At 38.4% G+C, this 15975-nt stretch overlaps 1 protein-coding gene across 1 annotated transcript in view; it reads left to right on the plus strand.

Moving 5' to 3' along the window:
- LOC131366726 (uncharacterized) overlaps positions 1–15975 on the plus strand; it is a 37332-nt gene that overhangs the window by 502 nt on the left and 20855 nt on the right. Inside the window, exons 2-13 of the mRNA XM_058411428.1 lie at positions 5047–5150; positions 6830–6869; positions 7010–7159; positions 8043–8213; positions 8440–8469; positions 8627–8752; positions 12764–12934; positions 13221–13253; positions 13358–13492; positions 13705–13875; positions 14126–14401; positions 14648–14818. Coding sequence (XP_058267411.1) covers positions 5047–5150; positions 6830–6869; positions 7010–7159; positions 8043–8213; positions 8440–8469; positions 8627–8752; positions 12764–12934; positions 13221–13253; positions 13358–13492; positions 13705–13875; positions 14126–14401; positions 14648–14818 — 1578 coding nt within the window. The remainder of the gene's footprint in view (positions 1–5046; positions 5151–6829; positions 6870–7009; positions 7160–8042; positions 8214–8439; positions 8470–8626; positions 8753–12763; positions 12935–13220; positions 13254–13357; positions 13493–13704; positions 13876–14125; positions 14402–14647; positions 14819–15975) is intronic.

Below are 15975 nucleotides of genomic sequence, written 5' to 3' on the forward strand. Positions count from 1 at the left end.
GCACTCTTGTAAATATCCACTCTATATTTAATCTGATCAGGTGTATCACAATAAACACTTCACAATAAATTTACTTCTTTAAGAGAAGTTTTATTTTAAAAACTTTAGAACTTTATTTTAAAATTTTATTATAAAAGCTCTTTTTAAGGCTTTAAGCCTGAAGGATCTTGATTTTCTTTTCATTTACTATAATTTGATGGATGGTTGGGGTTAAGGGGAGACCTGGGAAAACTTGTGAGTTGTCAGGCAAAAAGCTAAAAATGACAAAAATGTGTTTTAGATAAGGGCCCGCTGTAACTCAAGACTATATAATTTGTCAAGCCCCAAGTCCGAGTTTGTGTCCAAAGTTTAAATCTGCATGTATCGCCTTATTAAAGACCAAGGGTTAATTAACTGCTGAATCTAGATGGTATTTCAGTTTATGACGTTGTTCCACTTGACAAGTATCAGGTATGCTGCAAAGCAGGATTATAGACAATAACCTCTGCCTAAAGGTACAGTGTAAAAGAAATCTGTACATTTTACTGTAAAATACTGGCAGCTGGGTTGTGTTGAAAACAACCACAAACACCCAAACAATTACAGCCTATAATCATTAATTGGATAAAGCACATTAATTATTAGATTCATCTCATATTTAAACATATTTTAATTTAAAATCAACCTAATTTAACAAACACATTCCATATTTTTAACATCTTGTTTCTGTAGAAATGAAGGTATGTTTTGCTGAATGGTGAAAGCTTTTATATTGTAAATTTAATCTGTAATTTAGACAGAGTAATACCTTTGATTTTAGGGTAATTACTTATTTATGAAGTTATGGCATTTTACCGTTTTCACAGTAACATTGTGTATTTTTTACCTATTAGGACAGTAAAAATGAAAGTACATACGTTTTCTTTATTAACGGTAATTTGATGAATGTACTACGGTGATATATTATTTTTGACTTTACTTTTTCTTTTACTGTTGCTATTTCACAGTATTTTACTGTAAGTTTCATGTACATTTTTTACAGTGTACAGTGGAGTAAACACAAATCAGAACATGCTGCGCTTAGAAATCTGACTTTATGACTTGAACTATTGGAATTTGTACTTGGACTCATTTTCATTAAATGCTGTTCTGGCCTCATCCAAGAGTTTGTAAAAAAAATATTACTTGTGTTGTCTTTTCTTTTCACATGTTCAAAGGTTGGCAAGAAATAATTTTAGAAATCAGTCTAATCATTGGTGGAATACATGAATGAAGCAAACTAGTTGAAGTAGAGGCTAGGCTTCAGAAACAAATTTGATGGTTTTTGGTCTTTAAGTTTTGGTCTCATTTTCATTTGGACTTTATCTTGACTTGTCCTTGACCTCCTCGGTTTTGACTCCATCTTGACTAATCCTGCCTTGGACTTGACAACCCTAGGTATACTACTACTACTTCTTCTACTAGTACTAGGAAAGTCTGGTGTTGTCTTACCTACTAAAAACATTCCAGTAGCTGGACTGACGTCTATAAATTGTCGCTAAGTTCTGATGTCACCTGTCTGGATAATTTCTGTAACCAGACAGATTCATATTTCATTTCATTCATTGTCTTTAGAAATGTATCAGTCTAAAAGATCTCAGACAATAAGTATTCTGCATATCAGTTGCAAACCAGAAAAAAAAAAATCTGGCAAAGAGGTGAAAATATAGTAAATTCATCATAAAATTGTTTTGTTTTTCAAAACAAAAATGTGCTAACTGAATAAAAATAAATAAAACTGCCTCATATTGGAGGGATTTTCAACAAGTTACTGAAGCTGTAGAAAACTGACCAACAGACTTATGTAGTAATTAGAAGAGTCAGAAGAGTGTAGGGACAAAACTTGTTCGTGGCAATAACCTAGGCCAAATGGAAACATTTGAAGCAATTTCTTTCCTCTGTGAAACAAAGATTCATTCATTCATTCATCATTGTCTCCCGCTTATCCGTAGCCAGGTTTTGGGGGCAGCAGTCTAAGCAGGGATGCCCAGACTTCCCTCTCCCTAGCCACTTCCTCCAGCTCTTCCGGGGGAATTCCAAGGCATTCGCAAGTCAGCCGAGAGACATAGTCCCTCCAGCGTGTCCTGGGTCTTCCCCGGGGTCTCTTCCCATTGGGGCATGCCCGAAACACCTCCCCTGGGAGACGTCCAGGAGGCATCCAAAACAGATTCCCAAGCCACTTCAACTGGCCCCTTTCGATGTGGAGGAGCAGCGGCTCTTCTCCAAGCTCCTCCCGGTGACAGAGCTCCTTACCCTATCTCTAAGGGAACGCCCCGCCACCTTACGAAAGAAACTCATTTCAGCCGCTTGTATCCGGGATCTTGTCCTTTCGGTCATGACCCAAAGCTCATGACCATAAGTAAGAGTAGGAACGTAGATTGACTGGTAAATCGAGAGCTTCGCCTTTCGGCTCAGCTCCTTCTTCACCACAACAGACCAGTACATAGACCGCATTGCTGCTGCCGCTGCACCAATCCCTCTGTCAATCTCACGCTCCATCCGTCCCTCACTTGTAAACAAAACCCTGAGATACTTAAACTCCTCCACTTGAGGGAGGAAAACCCCTCCAACCTGGAGGTGACAAACCACCTTTTTCCGGTCGAGAACCATGGCCATGGATTTGGAGGTGCTGATCCTCATCCCAGCTGCTTCGCACTTGGCTGCGAACTGCCCCAGGGCATGCTGTCAGTCCTGGCTCGAAGGAGCCAACAGGACAACATCACCTGCCAAAAGCGGAGATGAAATCCTATGGTCCCTAAACCGGACTCCCTTCACCACCTGGCTGTGCCTAGAAATTCTGTCCATAAAAATAATGAACAGAACCGGTGACAAAGGACAGCCCTGCCGGAGTCCAACGTGCACTGGGAACAGATCTGAATTACAGCCGGCAATGCGAACCAAGCTCCTGCTCCAGTCATACAGAGACCGAACAGCCCTTAACAGAGGGCCACGGACCCCATACTCCCAGAGCACCTCCCACAGAATGCCATGAGGGACACGGTCGAATGCCTTCTCCAAGTCCACAAAACAAATGTGGACTGGTTGGGCAAACTCCCATGAACCCTCAAGCACCCTGTGAAGGGTATAGAGCTGGTCCAGTGTCCCACGACTAGGAGGAAAACCGCATTGTTCCTCCTGAATCCGAGGTTCGACTAAAGGTCCTGGGAGGCTGAAGAGTGTGATACCCCTGTAGCTGGAACACACCCTTCGATCCCCCTTCTTAAAAAGAGGGAACAATCAAAAATGCACATCGCATTTCTCACAGAGGATGGTTGCATTGATTTTGCAGAATTTGCATCAACCACACTTGTCACATTTCACAGGCCAGTGTGCAACCTGGTCCACACAAACATCATCTGGATCTCCAACACGAACTCTCTTGGGAGGTGGTGGTGGAGTTGTGGTGTTGAGTGATGGGTGGCCTGTTTGTGAATGCAGAAGAATAAGACTAGTTGCAACCTCGGCCTGGAAGCTCTTTGTTTCCGTGACTTGTGGACACCAAGTAGTTTACAGTCACGGTGGTAGATCAGCCTTGCATTGACAAGGCTGAGCACTATGGTTTGCCAGAACAAGTAAAGGTACCACCTCCGTGACCTCATGTGGTACTTGTACCTTGCAATGCATGCATCTTGGCGGTCAACCCCCCCATGAATGTGTTGTACTCCTTCACAGTGTGTGGCCTGTTAACTTCACTACTTTACATTGTAGCAGAGTGTCATTTCTTCAGTGTTGTCACATGAAAAGTTTTAATAAAATATTTACAGTATAGATCATCAGTGTTGGGTCCTTTGCTGGAATCTGGTTGTACTTGCTGGCTGGAAGAAGATGACTGAATATTTGTGAATCGTGTCATTAGTGTGTACTGCTCTGATGAAGCCTGTGATCGCAGTGGTGATGTACAGGCATTTTGGTGCTTTGCCAACACATGCTATTCCTTGTCATGAAATCTACTGAGACAAAATCAAAGCTGATTCATTTTTTACTGGAAATATAGTTCAAGACATACACATAGCCCCTGCGATATAAACCAGTCAGCACTTAGTCATCACAGGGAGTGGTGACCCAAAAAAAACCAGTTCCTTTATGATACTGTTCCAGCATGATGTATAGAAAAGGTATAATGGTGATAACTCTTCAAAGAAATGTACTCAGTGCTTTGTTTCACTTTTACTTCATGCTGGCTGGTTTGCATTTCTGAAGGTCTTTACTTCAAATTGACGGCACTGTCTGAGGGAGGTGCAGAGTTTTTGTAATAATAATAGCACATAATGGCAATCTAAATGCCAGCAAAGCCAAACAGGCAACTATTCTGCAATACAAAACAATGTGGACTGTATAGATGGTAAACAGTCCACAAGAATCTAAAACCAGAAAACAAGCATAAGGTATAAAAGTGCAATCGGAAAAAAAAACAATACTTCACAATGAGCTGATGATGTAATGAAAATCAGGAGAAAGTTCTAAAGACTGCTTCTTGTAGTAATAGGGACCTCTATTCCAGGACAAGACCAAGAAAGACCATGAAAGAAGGACTGAGATTGAGACCAAAACTATTTTGACACATTTAATCAGACCAATACCTAAGACTGAGACAAATCCAAGTACAAATCCCACACCAGTCCTATAGTATAATAAAATTAAGGTGTTTTTTAGCACCTTAATTTTACTTTCAAATCTCCGAACACTGTGAACACAGTGTGTTCAAGTTAAGCTCTTTATTGAAATGAATGAAGCCTGATGTATGCACATGGTTTCAGTATTTCTCTCGCCCATTAACTGTTTCATTACAATAAACCCTAGGGCAGAAGGTTATTTTTATTGAAAAGCCAAATCCTTGTAAAGTCCCTTCTGGGCTTGATTCAAGGATTTAGTAGATGAGCACCAACAACATTAGGCTCTTGTTTACCTAATTATACTAATTGTCAGATACAGTTAAGTTTAATCTGCTGCAGAGTTATGTGTTTGATAAATTTATGTGAACTTAAACCTGCAAGGAAAAATCTGTCAATTCTTACGTATATTTTACAGGGAAAAGGTCAGAATGCTTCCTGGGATTTGTTGCCATTCTGCTCATTTATATGCAGATGGTGAACTCACAAGGACCTCTTGAATTTTCTGACATGCTATTGGAGGTAAATTCAAAAAACAACAATAACAACAACAACAAAAAACTTCTGAAATATGAGTTAAGAAGAAATCCAGGCACTATCAATTTGCAAAATTTCTAAATGGAATGTACTTTGATAATAATGTGTTGTTTCTTTTTTACCAGAAGATGACGATTATATATATATATATATTCACAGTTGTGCTCAAAAGTTTGCAGAAAAGACCCTGAAATTGTTAAACATTGTTTAAGGACAGTGGTCACGTGAAATCATTAATTATCACATAGTTGTTTGACTCCTTTTTAAAACCTAATGATAACTAAAACATACATATCCTTGAATGTTTGGCCACATTATACACACATGTTGACACACAGAGGTTTCAATGGTTATTAAAGGGACGTTTCCATACCTGTGACTCAGCTCAAGTGGGTTTCTCAGCTCATGAGGGGATGCACTGACTTGGCTGGATAATGCACCATGGGGAAGACAAAAGAACTGCCAATGGACCTGTGTAATAAGGTAGTTAAACTTTAAAGAGTAGGAAAGGATATAAAAAGATACCTCAACATTCGAAAATGCCAGTCAGTAGTGTTCAAAAGAGGTGTGAAATAAGAGGTTCTGTTGATACTAAGCCACGGTCAGGTAGATCAAGAAAGATTAAGACACTACTGCCAGAAGAATTGTTTGGGACGCAAAGAAAAACGCACAAACAACTTTGAGAGAAATACAGGCCGCTCTGGAAAAAAAGTGATGTTTCACTTTTGTGATGTTGTTGTTTCAAGGAGCACAATAAAGAAGTACTTGAACACAAATGACCTGCATGGTCAAGTTGCCAGGAGAAAGTAACATGGTACTGCACCCATGCCACAAAAAGGCCCGCGTTTAATACACCAGACAGCACCTAGACAAGCCTCACTGCTTCTGGAGCCATTTGGAGTGATTGGAGACCAAAACTGAACTTTATAGTTACAACCATAAACATTATGTTTGGAGAGGAATCAACAAGGCCTACTGTGAAAAGTATGTTCCAAAGCACTAGGTCAACTTGACTCTTCAATGGCTACAGCAAAAAAGGTAAAGGTTCTGGAGTGTCCATCACAGTCTCCTGACCTCAATATCATTGAGCCACTTTGGGGAGATCTCAAACGTGCAGTTTGTGCAAGACAACAAAAAATTTTACAGGAACTGGAGGCCAAGAAGAATGGGCAGCTATACCACCTGAGAGAATTAAGGACCTCATGCACAATTACTTTTGAACAATTTCCTAATTTTCTTTATTGTCATGTTTTTTTTATGAATCTCTTATCCCTTACATATAAACTTGAGTCCTATAAGAATTTAAATACATTTATTTTGCCTTCTCACTCATGTTTTCTTTAAAAAATGGTAAACATCTTGCAAATTCTCCCAAGGTATGAGAAACTTTTAAGCACAACTGTATAAATGCATATGTATGTATGTATGTGTGTGTATATACATCTGGGTAAATACATATTTACACTCTGGAAGCACTACTGAGTCCATGTACAACATGATATTTTGAGGATAAAGTATGAACTCAGAGATTTACAAGTACTAAAAGTTATTTTATATATGCTAATATATAATTGGGATAAATCCAAATACTACACATAATACTAAAGTAACAATTATTAAGCAGCTTTGCCTAATTAATGACTTTTCTCTCTCAAACAATTCAGTTTAGCGACACAGATGGCTACAAAAGGGAAAAACGAGATGGTAAATAAAAATTCATTAGAGTTACAGTATGTTTAAATTCTGATATATGATTTTAAATCAAATCTATATATTGCACTTATATCTCTATTTTATTTCTCTATCTGTCACTTAAGTAACCAAAATCACATTTTTATTTCCAGTGAGCACGGATATACTAGAATACATTATAATCATAGAGGTGAATGTGTCACAAGCCATTTATTTGGAACAAATCAGATCGTTTCTGGAGTCCACCAGCGCTATTCAAATAGACAATACCACAGAAATTGATAGCATGAACATTACAACAGGTAAGCTCTGTTCGAAAATAACAAAACTTTTACATTTAAGTTCTTAATTATAAAGGTATCTTAATCTAAGCTATTTGTCTGACACAGTGAGAACTGGCTTAGATGTGATTAGAGACTAGACTAGAGAAAGATCACTAACCTCAGCTAGGTTTATATTCTGTGATGTTTTGCTGATTGTGCTGTCAGAGACAGCAAAAAGAACAACAACCCAACAACAGAACAAACCTAAACAAGCAACCAACCAAATAAAAACGCATATAGTACAAAAATTCTTTAATTGTTATCATAATGTGATGTATATGTTATTTTAGTGTCACTGAGACCAAGGACAGCCAAAGACTGTCAGGAATTGTTGATTAAATCTCGTTGTCTTCACTTTCTGTACTATCCTGAGAAGCATTATATATTTTGACATTGTGGAGAACTTTATTTTGAGATATGTGTTTTGTTAGTACAGAAATACAGAAAATAGTGATCTGCTGATATTTCATGTTTTCAGCAACAGGCTGGAAGAGTGTGAAACTGTGAAACATTTAATGACACAATGTAAAGTCTTTATAGATAATTAATGGTGAGATCTTTCTAACAATGAAACAAGCTGTCAGACCATAAATGGTGTAATACTTGGGGAACGTGTAGCTTGTGTATAAGCATCAACTATCCCAAAATATACCATGATAGGAAGTATTCAAACCATATTATATTATTATATTATGGTGTGAAGAGGGAATTTTTGTGCATTACACCATGTGAAATGGCTATGAGGTTATTACTTTTAAAGTCTGTGTTGCTGACATATTCATAACAATTCATCAATATTTTCTAATGGAAATGGTTCGAAAAATATTTTGGTTAAAAACACCAATCTGCTTTCATTCCACAGTGTGCGGTTTGAATGGTACTGAATATCAGTGCAGGTGTGAGGATCAGTATTTCTGGCCGTGTGAAAAGTGCACACTGTATGGATCTTGTAATAACGTCACCAATTCCTCATGTGACTGCATCAGTGCTCTTCCAAATGATGGAAACTTCTGCCAACCAATCAGTGAGCTGAGTATGTATGACATGTAACATGGAATTTAACATGGAATTTTATTCATTTTTAGTATAGAGGTTTTATTGGATAGAACTAGAAATGTTGATGCTCTAGATATTTAACTTTATACAGATCTCAACTAACAACACATTTGAATCTAAAGTTCTCATGAAAAAGTTTTCTAAGAAAAGAGTTTGTGAAACTATTTATTGGTACTTAATTATGGTAATGTTTGACTTCATAGATAACTCTACATGTCCAGACACCTTTCCAGGTAAAACTACCCCAATAACTGCTATAAAATATGCATCTAATATAAGTCTAACCAGTGGTACTTGATGATGATGATGATGATGATGATGATTATTATTATTATTCCTTCTTAATTTAATGTATTAAGATTGTTAATCTTTTTTTCACCTTTCCCTCAGCTGATTATCTGATTGAGTTTGAGATGGATTTACCTTTCCTGCATGATTTGTGGAACAATTTGGGGACAATCAATTTTACCTCAATAGAAACTGACTTCAGTATCACTGACATTAACCTCACTACAGGTAACTAGTCTTTCATTTCTACTAAATCTCATTCTCTGCTAAATCTGAGAAAGAGATTGTTATAGACTCATGTTATTATATGAGTCATCATTACGTGAGTCACTGTGCCATTGTCCTAAAATATTCACTTAAAAAGAATTTCAGAGATTGTTTCTGTGCAAAATGTAATGATGATAGGCAACAATAGTTATTTGAACTTTTAACGCAATGAGTGTAGGAGCCATTTACGGCTTTCTTTACCCGTGTGAGTTATTTTTTTTTCTTAGATTCCTGATAACTGTTACAGTGATGTGGGAACAAGAGTGTAGGAATCTGTATGTGAGGTTTATTTACAATCCAGCAATAAATCCAAAATGACAGGCAAGGAATAAACAGGAGTCAGGCAGAGGTTAAAACCAGAATAGCAAACCGCCAAAAAAAACACAATCCACAAGAGAAAAACTGATAAACAAAGCAGTAGGTCAAAAACAAAGGAAAACAAATGAGAGCAACAGAACAAGATGCTTGGTAAAGCAGACAAACTGACAATACTTTACAATATGGCTTAATGTGAGAATGGCTTATACTGTATATAGTAAAACAGAAAGCAAACTATGACATAGAAAGTCAACTAGAATTTGGAAGTGAACTAGAAACCCTCCCTCTGGTGGTGATGGGGTGTAGGTGCAACCGATGATGTTACAGAATCCCTCCCCTCTATGAACACCTCTCAGTGTTCTACGTGGCTGGCCTCTAGGTCTGCGAGTGGGTCAATCTGGGTGGTTACTGTGGAAATCCTGAGATAGGGAAGGGTTGAGGATATTCCAGGAGTTTACCGATAACTGATCTTTTGGCCTGTACCCCTCCCAGTCAACCAGGTATTGGAGTTGGCCCCTCTGCTGAGAGTCAAGGAGAGCCTTCGATGTCCAGGAGAGGAGGAGGTGCAGCGTTGGGGTTATTTCCATCGGTAGTTCCATGGGCAGGCTTCACGAGCAATACATGAAATGAAAGGGATATACTATATGTGGGTGGAAGTTCTAGGTGATATACAACTGGATTAACTGGTGATTTTAAGGGGCCCAATACGGTGAGGACTGAGTTTTCGACAGGGGAGTTGGAGGTGGAGGTTCTTTGTTTATAACTACACCAGTTGGCCAGGCTAGTAGTCCAGATGGGGATGGCTTTATTGGTTGGTCTGTATCCGCTGGTGACACACAGCTCTTTGTAGTCGTACATGGGGGCCCTTCCACACAGTCTTTCTGTGGTGGAACCACTCATCCACTGTTGGCACATTAGACTGTTCTCCAGACCATGGGAACAATGGAAGCTGAAAACCTAACATGCACTGAAAGGGAGTCAGGCCTGTGGATGATTGGATCAAAAAGTTTTGGGCATACTCTGCCCATGGGAGGAACTCGCTCCATCATTGTTGCTCAGGGGTAGCTTAAATTCACAGGATTCAAAGGGGAGGAAATGGCAAACAACGTGATGGTTACGGTATGACACAACACCATTGAGAGTTCAAAGTAAAAAGTTTGGTGGGTTACATAGCCTTCCCCAATGGGTTGATTATTTATGGCGGTGATACTTAGAGCTGAGGTACATGGAATAGTCTGGATATTGAGTTCTTGAACCAGCTGGTGATGAATAAGATTGATGGCTGTGCCAGAGTCCACAAGGGCAGATACTTCGCGATTCCGGCTGGTGTGGGCCAGGGTGGCAGGCAAACAGATACAATGTGGGCTGTAGGAGGTTGTAACCTGAGCGGTTTTATTATGGCAGATTGCACAATGGTGTCCAGGTAGGCCACAATACAAGCATAGTTGTAGGACCATGTGATGCTGATGCTCCTGGATGGTGATCCATGTTTTCCTCAGCTGGACGGGCCCCACAGTAGCCTGGGTGGTGGTTTGGGGACTTTTTGAATGAGCAAGGAATGCTTGTAGTTTGGATGTGCAAGGGTGAGAGCATAACAAATTATCCAAGCAAATTGCCAAACTGATGAATTGTGAGAGGAAAAGTGATGCTCCCTTACCTGCTATCTCTCTTTGTAGCCATGGGTGTAGTTCTTCCCTGAACACAGCATGTAGTGTCATGCTACACAGTATCATTCAAACCACTTTGGGCAGCCAGTGTCTGGAACTGAACAGCATATTCCGCAAAGGTTTTAATCCCCTGCCATAGCTGTGTAACTGCAGTGAGATCGCCTTGCTGGATATTTCGAAAACCTCTCTGATTTGCTGAATGAAGTATTTCAAGATTCAAGAGATTCAAGATTCAAGAAGCTTTATTGTCATTTCAACCACATATAGCTGACGCACTACATAGTGAAATGAAACAACGTTTCTCCAGGACCTGGTGCTACATAAACATACAACAACAAGTTCAACACAAAAACAACACCACAGAGCTAGGACAGAAGATTGTCTTAGCCACGTAAAGTGCACAGTGTGCAGCTAGGTGCAAACAGAGCATAGACAAGACAGTGCAAAAGACAATAAATACAAGAAAGACAACACAAAAGAACACAGGACACTTAGCGCCGAAAAGAAAGAAAAGAACATGGGTAATGGAATGTAAATGAAATAAAATAAGATAAAGTGAAATGATGTACAAAAAGTATTGTGCAACAATATTGTGCAAAAATACACAGCAGCGCCTGAGGTAGTGCAAATAGAAATAAACATAAATATGACTATAGCAGCGGATGACAGGTTGAGGTAGTGCAATAAATAATGAACAATATAAAATTATGTGTGTATGCGTCCACACAGTCAAGAGAGAGTGTGTGTGTGTATCTGTGTGTGAGAGAGACAGAGAGTAGATATACAGTTCAGTCCTGAGTGAGAGTGTGTGTGTGTGTGTGTGTGTGTGTGTGTGTGTGAGAGTGTAGAACAGTTCAGTCCCGGGTGTTGAGGAGTCTGATGGCTTGAGGAAAGAAACTGTTACACAGTCTGGTTGTGAGGGCCCGAATGCTCCGGTACCTCTTTCCAGATGGCAGGAGGGTGAAGAGTGTGTGTGAGGGGTGTGTGGGGTGTGTAAGAGTGTGTGTGAGGGGTGTGTGGGGTCAGCCACAATGCTGTTAGCTTTGCGGATGCAGCGTGCGGTGTAAATGTCCATGATAGAGGGGAGAGAGACTCCAATGATCTTTTCAGCTGTCCTCACTATCCGCTGAAGGGTCTTGCGATCCGAGACGGTGCAGTTCCCAAACCAGGCAGTGATGCAGCTGCTCAGGATGCTCTCGATGGTCCCTCTGTAGAACACAGTCAGGATGGGGGAAGGGAGATGGGCTTTCCCATCTGAAGGAGGAACTGCCAAAGCCCACTCCAGTGCTCTCCCTGTGAGCAGGGACATTATGGAAGCACAGCAGGTAGCCTCGTCTGTGAAAGCTTCAGGTTGCTGAGTGAAATAAATTGTTGTAGAAACCCCCTGCATGTCACAGAAGCGTCATCATACTTATCAGGGCCTCCTCCCATGTCCGTGGCGGGAGTCCTCACACAGCGTTCAGTAATTTCTCACTCGTGTCTTGTAATGAGTTAGTGTGCAGGGAGTAGGCCTCTAGCATTTCTCCTTGGTGGGCCACAATGGACTGCAGCTGTAGAGTTCAAAACCAGAATAGCAAACTGCAGGGCAGATAAGTAAAAAAAACACAATCCACCCATAAACAAAGCCCCAGGTCAAAAAACAGGAAAACAAACCAGAGCAATAGAACAAGGGGCTTGGTAAAGCAGACAAACTGACAGAACTTTGCAATATGGCTTAATGTGAGTATAGATTGTATATAGAGTAAAAGAGGAAGTGAACTATGACATGGAAAGTGAACTACAATTCAGGTGAGGCCTCCCTCTGGTGGCGATGGGGCAAAGGTGCAGCCGATGATGTTACAATAACCTGCAGTATGCTGCTTAAACAATATCTTTAAACAATCAAATACACTGTGTTTTATTATTGTTTAGATTATCTAAAAGATATGTTCAAATCACAAAACTGTTTTAACAAAACCTTTTCACATCATATTTTCGTATTTCACAGCGTGCTCATGGGATCGTACTGAATATCAGTGCAGTTGTGTGGAAGAGTATTTTTGGCCATGTGAAAAGTGCACACTAAATGGATCTTGTAATGTCACCAATTCCTCATGTGGTTGCATGGATTTACTTCCATATGATGGAAACCTCTGCCAACCAATCAACGAGCTGATAAGTATGTATGACACATAACATGAATGATGATTTTTAACTGATGATCCTTTAAACTAAAAAAAAACTTGTAATGGTGTCTATATATTTTATTTTAAGACAAAATGCACAGTAGGTACGAATGTAAGAAATAACACATAAGCTCTAGACATTTAACTCTATAAGCATTCAACATGTTCGGCTCTAAAGGCTCTTATGACAAAGTTCTCTAGGTTAGAGAGGTTTAAATAAATTGTATTTTTTAGTAGGAGTTTTTTTATTTTAATTCTGACATTTTTTTTTCTTTATAGATAACGCTGTATGCCCAGCTGAACCACTCTCAGGTAAAACTACTACAACACGACAAGATGTGCAGAGTCTCACCAATGGTCGTGTATTTTTTACTAACATATTGTATTTAAATGCAATTTCCCTCGCTTTTCCCCAGCTGATTTTCTGATTGAGTTTGAGATTAGCGCTGTAGATGCAACAGTCCTGAGTCAAGTGAGGAACATTTTGGAGAATACTAGTTTACCCTTAATAAACAGAAACGTCAATATCACTGACATTAACATCACTACAGGTAAATGGTTTTATAGTTTCTGTTAAATTTGTCAGAGATCATTATAGACTTGTGGTATTATATGAGTCATCATTATGTGTGTCACTGTGCCATTGTCCTAAAATGTTCACTTAAAATGTTAATGTAACGAGGTAAACTAATTTCATATGGTTAGTTAAGTATTTTTAAGCATTAAAATAACACCACTTATAATGTTTTATTCTGGTCCACAGTGTGCAGTTTGAATGGTACTGAATATCAGTGCAGGTGTGAGGATCAGTATTTCTGGCCGTGTGAAAAGTGTACACTATATGGATCTTGTAATAACGTCACCAATTCCTCATGTGGCTGCATCAACTCTCTTCCAAATGATGGACACTTCTGCCAACCAATCAGTGAGCTGAGTATGTATGACATGTACCATGAAATTTAACATGCTCTTTTATTACTGTATTAATAAATAGGTTTTGTTCCATAGAACTATAAACTTTGTCCTAGTTATTTAACTCTACAATATCTCAAATAACAACATATTTAAAACTAAACTCCTCTTAGCAAAGCCTCTTATGACAGAGTTCTCTAGGTTAGAGGAGGTAAAATAAACTGTATTTCTTAGCAGTTTTCTTTTAAATTCTGCCATTTGTTTCTTTATAGATAACTCTACATGCCCAGCTGAACCACTCTCAGGTAAATCTACTCCAATAACTACCACAAGATGTGCAGAATCTCATCAGTGTTCCTGTACTTTTTACGAACATGTTATACTTAAATGCAATTTCTCTCACTTTTCCCCAGCTGATTATCTGATTGAGTTTGAGATTAGCGCTGTTGATGAAACAGTCCTGAGTCAAGTGAGGAACATTCTGGAGACAACCAGTTTACCATTAATATATAGAAACATCAATATCACTGACATTAACATCACTACAGGTAACTGTTTATATAGATTCTGTTAAATCTTATAGACAAAGTCTGTCTGAAATCATGATACACTCTTGGTATCTCTGAGTTATTATGTATCACTGTGCCATTATTCTAAAACTATTCACTTAAAATGTTAATGCAATGAGGTAAACTCATTTTATATAGTAAGTTAAACAATTTTTAAGCATTAGAAAACATATTAAAAAAAACTTAAAAATAACACCGGTCATAATGATTTATTCTGTTCCACAGTGTGCAGTTTGAATGGTACTGAATATCAGTGCAGGTGTGAGGATCAGTATTTCTGGCCGTGTGAAAAGTGTACACAATATGGATCTTGTAATAACGTCACCAATTCCTCATGTGGCTGCATCAACGCTCTTCCAAATGATGGACACTTCTGCCAACCAATCAGTGAGCTGAGTATGTATGATATGAACCATGAAATTTAATATGCTCCTTTATTAATGTTTTAAAAATTGGTTTTGTTCTAGAAATGTTGATGTTCTAGATATTTAACTCTACAATATCTCAACTAACAACATGTTCAAAACTAAAGTTCTCATGATAAAGTTTTCTAAGAAAAGCTTGGTTTTTTTTTTATTTTCCATGATAATCATTTCTAACTGATGATCTTTCAATTATTTTATTAACATGTAATGGTAACTATTAAATGATAAATGTGTTGTAACCCTCCACCACAACCACACTGATATGTGACATGTCCGAAACAAAAAGGAAAATGATTTTTATATTAAAATAAAATGACAAGTAATGAGGAATGAACGAAACAGCCCATGAATATTTAACTCTATAAGCATTCAACATGTTTGCTACCAAAGACTCTTATGACAAAGTTCTCTAGGTTAGAGGGAGTAAAATTAATTGTATTTATTAGCAGTTTCTTTTTTAATTCTGCAAGTTTTTTCTTTATAGATAATGCTGTATGCCCAGCTGAACCACTCTCAGGTAAAACTACCCCACTAACTACCACATGATGTGCAGAGTCTCACCAGTGTTCCTGTACGTTTTACTACCATGTTATATTTAAATGCAATTTCTCTCACTTTTCCCCAGCTGATTATCTGATTGAGTTTGAGATTAGTGCAGTTGATGAATCAGTCCTGAGTCAAGTGAGGAATATTCTGGAGACAACCAGTTTACCATTAATATATAGAAACATCAATATCACTGACATTAACATCACTACAGGTAACTGTTTATATAGATTCTGTTAAATCTTATAGATAAAATCTGTCAGAGATCATGATAAACTCTTGGTATCATATGAGTTATCATTTTGTGTGTCACTGTGCCATTATCCTAAAAAATTCACTTAAAATGTTAATGCAATGAGGTAAACTCATTTTATATAGTTAGTTAAGCATTTTTAAGAATTAAAAAAACATATTCTACAAAGCTTAAAAATAGGACTGGTCATAATGTTTTATTCTCTTCGATAGTGTGCAGTTTGAATGGTACTGAATATCAGTGCAGGTGTGAGGATCAGTATTTCTGGCCGTGTGAAAAGTGTACACTGTATGGATCTTGTAATAACGTCATCAATTCCTCATGTGGCT

The sequence above is a fragment of the Hemibagrus wyckioides genome, linkage group LG16 (assembly GCF_019097595.1).
Source record: "Hemibagrus wyckioides isolate EC202008001 linkage group LG16, SWU_Hwy_1.0, whole genome shotgun sequence".
NCBI lineage: Eukaryota > Metazoa > Chordata > Actinopteri > Siluriformes > Bagridae > Hemibagrus > Hemibagrus wyckioides.